The sequence below is a fragment of the Pleurodeles waltl genome, chromosome 10, assembly GCF_031143425.1.
Source record: "Pleurodeles waltl isolate 20211129_DDA chromosome 10, aPleWal1.hap1.20221129, whole genome shotgun sequence".
NCBI classification, from domain to species: domain Eukaryota; kingdom Metazoa; phylum Chordata; class Amphibia; order Caudata; family Salamandridae; genus Pleurodeles; species Pleurodeles waltl.
The window spans coordinates 56,915,968-56,927,566 of NC_090449.1; the positions used below are offsets into that span (position 1 = coordinate 56,915,968).

The window sequence follows — 11,599 nt, forward strand, 5'->3', positions numbered from 1 at the left end:
TGGTATGGACACAGGAGAGCTACTCAATGGCAGCTGGAGAGCTACCAGTTGCTCACGAGCTACTCATTGGAGAGACCTGCTTTAGATAATACGGACCCTGACCTCGGAGGCTGCAAGGCTGATGGAGCTGGCATTTAGCTCCCTGTTGTCAAGACGAAGTTCAGTCCAGGGCTTCCTTTTGACAACCTAATGCCTTGTGGGAGCTGTAGTCATGACCTGCTTCCATTGACTCCATCGGTCTGTCACCCCCAATAACAATGGTTAATTGTGATGGAAAAGTCCCGGCCTGAAAATACGGGAAATACGTGGCATCCATCAGCATCCAGCGAAATCAAGTAGTGAAAATCACCTCTTATGGAGGTGTTTCCAGCCCACACCCCACAGACTGAATCCCACTGTTTGCAAATAAAGGTCCAGGCTGCCTGGCTGTCACCCCTTCACCGGCAGTCTATGTGCGACCGCAGCTCCACCCTTTAACAATATTTGAAAGTCCTGCGCCAAAATGATGGCAATAAAACACAGAATATCCTAAAGTGCATCAATGTATGTGCAGGGCTCCTCCACAATCTCAGAGATGATATCCTGGATATCAGTCGAAGCACCAGCAGCGACTGAGAAAAGAAATGTATTGGGTGGATGGTTAGTCGGTGAAAGAGTGAGGGTACGCAGTGATGGTTAGACCGGACAGAAAGATGACAGGATCAAGCAATCAATCGAAGGTATTGATTGGCCAGTGGAAAGAGCCCTTTTCATTAAACTCAAAGCCTAACAGGGCAATCGCGTGGCGAGTCACTGGGCGACTGCCTCAGCTGCACACAGGGAATACCCATTTAGTTCATTTTCGGGAATCAGCCTCGTTACATATTAATGAGCTCCGCGGAAGAGTGTCGTGTTGCAGACCTATCCCTGCCCATCCGCACTGATGACCGTTGACCTTCATGAACACATGAAGATGTGGAACAGAAGCCCATTGGTGCATTGAGGGCTGGACCAACCACGCCTCACAGGGTTTCAGCCATTGAAGGGTCAACTGTTTGAATAAGCTTAATGCACGGTTGTCTGGGTTGATGTACAAATCAAATCTTAGCGAATGCATCATCCCTAGGAAGGTTTCATGCGCAGGCCCTGGCTGGGGTCCACTAAAAAAAGTCTGTTGGCTACTGATATGGGCTGGTACCGACAGCAGGAGCTGGCAGATAATGGGAGGTCCAATGATATTGTGGCATCAGCTGTTTGACAGTGACAGGAGGTGATTGGTAGTGGTGTTGGATAATGGCCAATGGCACGGGTTGAAAGTGAGTGCTATCATTGATGGAGACTGGTGGCAATGACTGATGGCTACTGACATAGGCTGATAAACAGTCTGAGGCCACCATGTGGTGGTTAGCAGCACAGTAGAAAAGAAACAAATAAAATAACTACATGTAGCAGTTGGTGGTGATTACATTTGCCAATGCTACTTGTGTGAGCTCATCAGGTGATGAGTACAAGCTCTGAAAAGATGAGATGGTTTGACAGCCACAGGAATCTTTGACGAGTGGCTAGTGACGCTGAGTCGGGTTCAGTGACATGGTCTGAAAGCTGAGTCAAGGACTGATTGCCCTTTGCAAACATACCCAGGTGTCTGTGGCACTCAGGTGCATAGATCTCACTCCTGAAGCACCATTAATGCAAGAGATCTGGGGAACATGTGGGGCATTTGAATCACTCTTCAAGGGGCAAACTGGGATCACAGTAGAGGTGCCCTGGCCTCAACAATAGTAACTTTACCACAAAACGAACCTTGCTCCCTTAGACTGAGTGGTGGCTCTTTAGTTCAGAAAATGGCTGTTTGGGTGCATCACGGTTTACAAAAAGCATTTTATCCACCAGAGCTTAACTATGTTGTATCAGTGAACAAATTTAGCCACAGCTTAAAGAACACAAAGATGTCACATCAGGATTTTAGGCTTTGGTTGGGAAGATGAACAATTGGGGGTGGGTGGCTGACTAGTGAGATGTATGGACAGGTGATTGATTGGGTACATAGGAGTTGACTGGTAAAAACTTTGGGAGGTTATCAGTCTGATAGTTCAGTGTCTGGGCACTTAGATGCCTAGTGATATGTTGGTTGACTGAATGCAGTGTTGAGTGAATATCGGTTTTTGTTAGATGGCGGGTAGGTTGGGACAGTTGTTTGACATCTGGGTGCATGCAAGACTAGATGTCTGTAACGGATTTTAGTTAGATGCCTGGTTGGGAAATTGAAAAGTTACACGTCATTGTTTGGGTGGTTATATGACCAGATGGCAGAAGCAAAGATATCTAGAAGGAGAGGACAACTGACCAGATGTATAGTTGATGGTTAAATGTCTATTTGGGAAAACTAATGGTTGGCTATGTAGCTGAACATGCATAAGGGCAGGTGGGTAGATTTGTCTATGTGTGGGTGGCTGATAGGTGTTTGGTTGGAAGATTAGCCAGTTTGCTGTATGGTTAGACGAGTTATGTGAGCAGGTGATTCGTAGTTTCTTAAATGAAGGGTTTCTTGATGTTTGTGGATGTGTTTATGGATGCGTGAGTAAGCGGTGGTTAAATATTAGAGTCAGTGGTTAGATGTTGATATTTTAGTGACAAAGGATGATTGGACGTATTGTTGCTTGAATGGCAGGGCTGTCTCCTGGTACGTATCACCCAATTTGAGGTATTTTTTTTATGACCCACTTCTTTTTGGAATTGATGTATCTGCACCTCTTTTCAGTGAGTGCATGGTGATGCTGTCCAGGGGGGAAGCACCATAGGTGACCCCCTTTGCAGTCTACGCCTAAAGAACAGCCCTAGCAAATAGTTAGAGATGCAGCTGCATGATTGTGTGGTTCACTATCATGTTGAGTACATGGTCAATGAGAAAACAGGTAGGTTATGTTAAACACGTTGGTAGGTGAGCACTTAGCTAGTTCAGAGAAGGGTCAGATGTATGCTTGAATATATGAAAAGTTAAATGGGAGGGTGCTATGACAGTGGTCAAATGTTGAGTTGGGCTATGGGGCAACCTATCTTTTGTGTTGTGATGGCTGAATATCTCCTTTAGTGATTACTTATATGTGTGGCCATTTTGATGTCTGAGTGAATGGTTTAATATGTTTGTGGTTGTGCAGATGCCTGTTTAGGTGCTGAATAGTTAGATCTCAGTTTGGGTGAATTAGAGTTGAATAAGCTAGCTCATCTCTTAGAGGCGATGTGGGTGATTGAATAGTTAGATTTGATGTTGACTGAGTAGTGCAATGATGATTTGGTTTGGTGAGTGTTGGGGTGTTGGATTGGGTGGGTGAGTCATTAAATATTTGGTGACATGTTTAAGTAAGTGGGTGGTTAAATATTGGACTAGCCAAGTGAAGATTAGGTTAGTATACCTGGGTCCTTTGTTTTTTTTTTTTATGTTGCTTGTGGCTAGTTTTGTAGTTCATTCTTGAATTGTAGTGTTAGCTGTTAAAATTAGAATAGTTAGAGTACTGGTTTCGGCTGGATGAACCGATTGATAAGAGACACTTATTTGGTTGGGATATTGTGTTCCTCAAAGGCAACCATGTACACAGATAAGAATGCATGGTTAAAATTTATTAAAACTGTATTTGGTTGGATAAAGTGCTGGGCCCTGGAAATTAAGCATGGTACATGAGGATGTTAGTTGAATGAATACTGGGATGAGTGATTCGTATTTCAATGGATGGATTGGTAGGTAGATGAACAGACCACTTTAGTGGGAATTAGCACTTGAGGAAAAGAAAGATAAGTGAATATAGCATCAGTTACTTTTTATACGAAGACAAAGAAAACTGAAGTGATTACTAGAGGGCATAGGTCTGACGAACTGAGGTTAGATGGTTGGACAGAAGGGCGTTTGTCTCAGTATACTGGTGAAGAAGATTTAGGTTGATGGGAGGGTATGTCATCAGGTAAGTGATTGGTTGGTAAGTAGTTAGGTAGAAGGACAGAAGACTTGTTCTATGCACAGGTAAAGATGTCAGAAGATGATTGGTGAACAGCTCAAAGGAAAGATAACTAGGGGTCGCTGTAGATGGAAGGAGGACAGGTTTGTGAACTTTGGACCAGATTTATGAAGCAACTGATTTGCTCTTGCTTCATGCAGGGTGTCGCAAGGGCAACGCAATCCCTAAGTCAGATTTACCATTCCACGTAAAGCCACCTTGCATGGCCCTGCATTGCTTGGTAAATCTGGAGTAACGCAAGACAGCACAAGTCTCCATCTTGCATTACTTTGCCCTAGGAAGGCATACCATGGGTGGAGCATGGATGTTTCCACACATCCACTCATGGATTTTGGAGCATTCCTAGAATTACCAACACTGGTAAATCATGGGATGAGGCAAAATTCTGCACCTTTCCTTGGGAGGTGCAACTATGAGAAATATCTTTATTGTGCAGCACACTTACAAAGAGAAACATGCCTCTGAGGATTGTTTTTGTACAAGAAGGTGTCCCTTGCAGCACAAAAACAATCCTGCCTACAACACATGCACCCTTGCTCTATGGCGAAGGGTGCCTGCATTGGCGTAAGGCACCACGCTGTGCACCAGCTCAAGGACAGGACAGGAATGCGTCATATGGTGTTACATATGGTGCATTCTAGCCCTCTCTCTTTCACGTAGCACAGTGCAGCAAGGTGTGCTGCTGCTTTGCATTGCTTGAAAATATGATAAATCTGGCCCTTTATCTACAAGCGAAGTAAGTTGTCTGAGGCTTCAAGGAGAACAGTACGGGGCAGGTGGATGCTGGGTAAGAAGTGGGCTGTAATTATTGTATACCCTGATAATACAGCATGTGGGGATTCTCAAGGTGCCCAAGGTTGCACAAGAGTGTCTGGTTAATGAAGGGATGAGTTAGATGTGAAAGAAGGTGTGCACAAATTCCAATGGCAGTCAGTTTTGGCCGGTGGATGGATAAAGGCTGGATGAATGGATGGAGGGGCCTATGTTTGGAGAGAGATGGCTGAGGTGGAGGAGTAGAGTGAGCAGTAGATGGGTAAACTGGTGGATGGATAAAAAGTCTGATGGCCACTACACATATTAAAAATTAATGATGTAAGGACGCGTCGCTGATGGGCGGAATGGATATACACAATTTTTTTAAAAACGTGACTAGGGTAGGATGGTGGTTTTTTTTTGTTTTTATCTATAAAAACTCTTCTTCATTGTACATTAAACTTTGGGAATGATGGCTTCGTGAACGAAGGCTGGATAAGGAAGGGGATGATTGGAAAGAAGATATTTGATGTACCTTTATTATTGGCTGAAGCAAATGAAAGAATGGGTAAATGGATGGAAAGAAGGATTAAGTGAGACATCATGGATAATGGGTTGAAATGGGTAAGTGTACTCATATTGAAATGTACAAGGTGAAGGCAGCAAAGACCACCAAGCCATTGAGTCAATCCAACAAACACAAGCATACGCCACGTAGTCTACAGCTTTGCCCGAGATCTTAGTCGAGCAATTGCTGTATCATTTATATAAGACGAGGTGGCTGACCTGAATGACTGTATGAATAAACTCAATATTTCTAGATAGCTAAATCTGTCCCTAATACATAAATTAGAGAATTGTGGTTTGCAAGTATTGTGAGAGGTAATCGAGGATCGGCGTGATTATTGTTTGTAGACTTTTGAAGAAAATGATTATGCTTTGTAAGGCTGAAACCACGTTGGACCATTTCCGTAGTTGTCTTCGTGGAGTGGATGAATGCACTGCTAAATGGTAGACGCATAGGATGAATGCATGAATTAAGGAAAAAATCAATATAGATTGTATTACTGGGGACACCTGTGGGGCAAATAAATACAAGATAGCCACCAAGGTTGCAATATTGGTATTGTGGAAGACAGTACTTAATGGGAGAGATAGCTAGGAATGGAGTAGGAAAATATCACTTCTTCTGTCTAGAGCAGCCAAAAGGCAAAGATACTTGCAATGACCCTTACATAATAACAAGAATATCATGTTTGTATAAAGTGCTTGGTACCACACTTTAACACATACTTAGGGGGATTGTGACATATGGACTTAGACTTAGGCGAAGGTACTAAGCTTCAGGGATGGACAAAAGTCTGCTGTCTCTACAGTAAGGAAGATTGAAAGATGGTTGTGTGGAAAAGATGAAACGATGGTTGTGTATGTGCACAGGACAATATTTGATGTGCAGGGATACAGTATTTAATTATGTATACTGGAAGAAGAGGTGAATTGTATGAGGTTGGTCGGTGCATGTACGAATGTTTGGTGCATGATAAAAATTGGTTTGGCCAAGATGTAGGAGATTACATTTAGAGTTTATCTAGGATTAGAAGGACGGCCTCGCAATGGAGATGATGTCTGGAGCTCAATGATGAATTAATGGATGATACTGTGATGCAGATGAGGTCTGTAGTTCACAGACGAATCGAAGGAAGGTCTTGTAATGCAGATGATGTTTGGAGTGTGTGGATAAATCGAAGAAAGTTCTTATGATAGAAATGAGGTCTGGAGCTTATCAATGAATTAATGGAAGATCTTGTAATGGAGATTATGCCTGGAAATTATGGAAGGATTGAAGGAGGGTCTTGAGATGGAGATGACATTTGGAGTTTATTGATGAACCAAAGGAAGATCCTGTGATGGAGATGAAGTTTGGACTTTATTGGTGAACCAAAGGAAGGTCTTGTACTGAAGATGATGTTTGGAGTTTATTGATGAACCAAAGATAGGTCTTCGTGATGGAGATGATGTTTGGAGTTTATCAGCGAATTGAAGGAAGGTTTTGTGATGCAGGTGATGTGTGTAGATTACCAAAGAATCGAAGGCAGGTCTTGTGACACAGATGATGTTATCGATAAATCGAAAGAAGGTCTTGTAACAGAAATGAGGTCTGGAACTAAGAAATGAATTAATGGAAGGTGTTGTATTGGAGATTGTTGAAGAACTGAAGGAAGGTCTTGTGATGGAGACTATTTTGTTTTTTTATCAATGAACTAAGGGAAGGATTTGCGATACTGACATAATTCAAGAAAAGATAAATTAAGGACAAAAATGCATGCGCTTGACGGACAAGAGAAGGTAAAATCTGATGGCTGTGTCCTATAGCTAGGGCTGGGAAAAGGATGATGATCAGCTTTTTGTGTCAGTCATTGTGGAGTTGGACAGGTTGGTAGTTATGTGATGAAGGTTAGTTGGTGTCCTCAGCCTGAAAGGAGATGAGTGCATACGACGCTGCTTGATGGAACGAATGACTATGGTTTCAAGTCAGCTGCAAGAAGGATCAGGATTGGTAGGTGCTGAAATATTAGGCATTTAACAAAAAAAAGAATGACTGTACAAAAAGCCATTGGAGGAATGGATACATTTTTGTCTATTTTGTTTACTCGAAACTTGGAAAGATGCATATTTGTTAATTTTCTAGCTTGTTAATTGTCTGGCTTAAGACACACTGGAAGTCCCTTCCATGCACTTTGGAAAAGGGCACTGTGCACTGACAGCTTGGACACAAAGGAAGGGGTGGACTGGGCTTGGGAGGAAAGCAACGACTTTGGATTTCATCTGAAGCTCATGTCTATTGGTATTTGCAAAACTTGTGAGCAGCAGAGAGATAGAGTTAAAAAGCTTTAGCTTCATGCATGCCGCAAACAACCTTCCCCTCTAGAGATAATATATCTCTCAAATTTATTTATTTATAATTTTGTGAGGGCATGATTGGTTTATCATTTAGGTCCTAGTGTTGTATGGATGATTAAAAATTAATTTTGGAGCTATTTTCAGCCGGTGACGGCATAGCTTTGTGGCTGGCAGTAATGCGCTCAGTGGTTGCTTTTAGTTTCACTGGCAGACAGTGGGGATTTTTAAGTTCCAGGGGAAGACGCGTAGACTGTATTGTGAAGTGTTATATTAGTAGAATTATAGAGTGCTGCATTCTACCAAAGCCGCTTCAGGGAGCCTGATGTACAATATGGGCTGCAGACGATGGGTTGAGTAGCTGGTATTGGTGCGCAGAGAAGAGAAAGATTATCAGAGAGGGGTTCAGGTTAGCACACAAGTTTCTTCCTAGAGAGGAAAAATGAATTCATTTGTGTTCTCAAGTCCTATAGAAGGTAGAGGAATAGCTGTTTGGTTGGTTTCCTCATCCCTAGGGAGATATCCTTAATGGTTCTACCATAGACTTAAATAAGGGACTGGTTGGTTGGGTAGTAGAAGTAGGGCAGGTAGAGTAGACTTGTTAGTAGACTACTAGATAAACACTAGCCTAAAAGAGATGCACATACCTTTGGTAGCCGCTCTCAGCCCTAGAATGGATGAGTGGGTTGCTGCTTCTACCCTAGTCTCAGGGTGGTGAGTGGTGTTTGGTGCCTGTAAGTAGGTAGGAGACCGTGAATATGCACTGCTATGCTTACCGCCCTGGTCCTAGGTGACATAGATGCATGAGCATCTGGTTATGGGATGCTGCTAGACAGACACAGAGTGGAGCAGACCTCAGTACTCACCAGTCAGTGTGAGGTTCATCGATGATCAGCAGGATCTTGCTGCTGCGGCTGGTCCCAGTCGCGATGCTGCCGGCTGAGGTCACCTGCTCACTCAGGGCCGCCGTGGTCTGCTTCACCGCATTCGATAAGGAAGAGAAGAAACCACCCCCTGAACTAGGCGCGGGGCGCGGGGCAGGTTCAGGCGACGTTGCTGGCGGGGGCACGGAGGAGGGTGATGAGAGCAGTCCGGGACCCGGAGGGGGTGGTGGTGGGGGATCAGGCCTCTGCAAGTCCGTCATGTACCCATTGGGCAAGTTGGCCATGAAGTTACTGTCCGATAGCCTGCGGCGGAGGTAATTCATCATGCAGTGGGGGTGGGGTCTTGAAGGTTAGAGATGCTGGGGCCCAAGGCCTATAAGAGAAGGGGTATGTGTGCCTGTGAGCAATGAGGGACCTCCAGCTCTGGGTCACAATCAACTACACGCCACTAGGGGTGGTCAACGCTATTTGGCATTAATGGCCACCAGTGGCGGTAAATTTCTGCCAAGGATGAGAAATCACTGCATCGAATGTGCTAGGCTCTTCGGTGTCAGTATAGGCATGTAACACCGACCTCCAGCAGCTGCTAGAAGCAAGAAAGCTCCACAGTTGGTCATTAATGGGCCAGTTTACCAAAATGATCAATAAGTGCCAGCAGAGGCGGTGAATTAGGTATTATGGGTGATAAAGTCTGCGATTGGCAGCGGTTAGTAGCGACAGGAACCTGGACGCCCGGGGGCAGCGAACGCCCGCTGGCCTGAGCCCCCCCGTCTGCCGGGCGGGCTGGTCACCCCTCGTGCAGTTGATGAATGTTGCCCGGAGGTTATCGCGCTAGATGCCGCCGGTGCGGTTCTCATGAAGAGGCTGGTGGACCTGGACCACTGCACAGCTTCTCATTCGGGAGGAAGCTACGGCCGTATTTCACCGTCCTCCTCTTCCCCTCCTGCCGCCGTAGCCTCTCCTCTGCTGGGTGCAATCCTGAGGGTGGGTGGGGGCCCCCTCTTTCCAACGTCCTCCCCTCCTAGGCGGGCTGCCTCCAGCTAGGGTCCCCTCTGTACCGCCGCGGTTGTGTCCTCCTCCACTGCCTCCCACACACAGACACACCAAGCCAGGGACTGAGAGCCTCTGACAGGGGAGGGAACCCCCCTCTAACACATGGAACAGCCCTCCCACCCCCGCCTTCTCTTTGGATCTCTCCACCCCGCCCGCTTTTGCCTTTGCCAGCCAAGTTGAGGAGCGCACCAATCTCAGACAGAGGAGGGTGCGGAGCACCCCCGTCTGCTGCAGTGAGATGGTACAGGCCGGTACCCAAGTGATGAGGATGCAGGGAGGAGCTGTCCATGGTGCTAAAGGATGCTGCATAGCGCTCGCACACAGGGCTGCCGAGCTCTGTCTCGTGAGCACACTCGACGAGTCTGAGTAGACGTGGGGGCATATACCGGCCACTTTTAGGCAGAGAAGATGGGGCTGGAGTTTCCACCTGTTCCTGTTTCTTTCCTTGCGCACCAGAAGCATGCAGCGCTAGGCAGACTGTAGCCGTAGAGGTGCGTTGAGAACCGTGCTCCGTCAACCGACAGGACCCTCCCAACGCAGCTCTACGGGCACCTGGCCCCATTATGCTACCACAAAAGGAGATCTGCAGCATTAATGACCCTGCATAGAAACCCCCAAGGAAGGGGCAGAGAGCAGAGCTTTTCTCCAGCTGCAGCAACAATCCCAATATCATGCCGAAGCCTATTTGGGAGGGACTCACACCTGGAAAGACCCTCACACAATCTGCACTTGCCCCCCAAAGAGGCAGGGGCGATGCAGCACGTGTTTAGGGCACCCCTCCTTCAGAAAGCTCGCACTTATTTTTCGCAGTTGTGCGTCCCCCCCACACACATTATTCCACCGAACGGGAGGGGCGATGTACCTCTCACGCCACACACGGCTGCCCCCTACAGAGAAGGAGCTATGCAACTGAGGAGGGGGCTTTTATCCGCTAGTATCCACACTACATCCCTTTACTCAAGACGCAAGCTGCACTGGCCGAAGTTACGCTGCAAGGGGGTGGAGGGGCACGCGCACAATCTATGACTGTCCATCACCGAGGCAAAGACGGGCAGAGGTGGGAGGGGACTCGAGGAGGGGCGCAGCGTCGCCACCCGTCGATACCCAGACCTTCTGTTTGCACCAGTTCAGGCGCCATCCATCACCCACAGGAAAGAGGAAGGGTGTGTGTGTGTGTGGTGGGGGGGGGGTTACCGGCCGCAGAGCCCTGCCCTCGAGTACCAACATCCTTGGGTGCGTTTGAGGAGTCGCCCGAACAGTCACCCAAAAGATGCACATACAGGAGAGATGTGAGTGGAAAAAGGCACCATGGGTGTGAGGCTGGGCAGGCACCGCCCCCTTACCCCCCTCCCGCCCCGAATAATCCCCCAGGTGAGAGAGGCACTCCGACAATCTAGGGATACCTACTCTTAGTACCGAGGAGCATGCGGCGGACGTGTGAGGAGCGCAGCCCTGCCCTCGAGTACCCGCACCCTCGGGTGCACCATGGTGGGGACCCTCATGCTCTCTAAGAATACCGCTAGTGAGGCAGAGGCTGGGTAGAGAGGCGTGAGGCGAGCGAGGGAAGGGCGCAGAGCCCACCCCTCAGTGTCCACCACCCCTCGGTGCGCTGTGCCTTGCCCCCACCCTCGAAGGTATAGACTTGTATGGAGGGCGCGGTAGCGCCTGTGCTCAGAGAGCGCTGTTCGGACAGGCAAGTGTTTCACACGGGGGGCTGCGACCACGGCCTGCCCAGGCAGCACCAGTGGAGGGCTACAGACGAAGGCACGGAGAGAGAAGAGGTGAGTGGGGGAAAGAGGGAGGGAGAGAGAAAAAAAATGAGAGAGAAAGCGTGGGTATAGAGGAGGAGAAAGAGACAGACAGAGGGAGAAGAAGTGCGTGACAGAGCGCACTCGAGAGTGAGTGAGATAGAGAGTGAATGTGCGAGGGATAGAATAAGAGAGTGTGTGTGTGTGAGAGAAGGGGTGGGGTGGGGGTGGATAGGTGGGCAAAGGGAACAAGGTAAGGCTCCGATCATCCCCA

At 47.2% G+C, this 11,599-nt stretch overlaps 1 protein-coding gene across 2 annotated transcripts in view; it reads right to left on the reverse strand.

The window, feature by feature from the left end:
* The window catches only part of SYN1 (synapsin I), a 391,962-nt gene extending 382,288 nt beyond the window's left edge, over positions 1 to 9,674 (reverse strand). Inside the window, exon 1 of one of the 2 annotated variants that reach the window (XM_069209651.1) lies at positions 8,507 to 9,669. In XM_069209651.1, coding sequence (XP_069065752.1) covers positions 8,507 to 8,850 — 344 coding nt within the window. In that variant the 5' untranslated portion in view covers positions 8,851 to 9,669. Of the gene's footprint in view, positions 1 to 8,506 lie in introns of both variants that reach the window. The other variant, XM_069209650.1, reaches the window with a different exon arrangement.
* Positions 9,675 to 11,599: the final 1,925 nt, after the last annotated feature.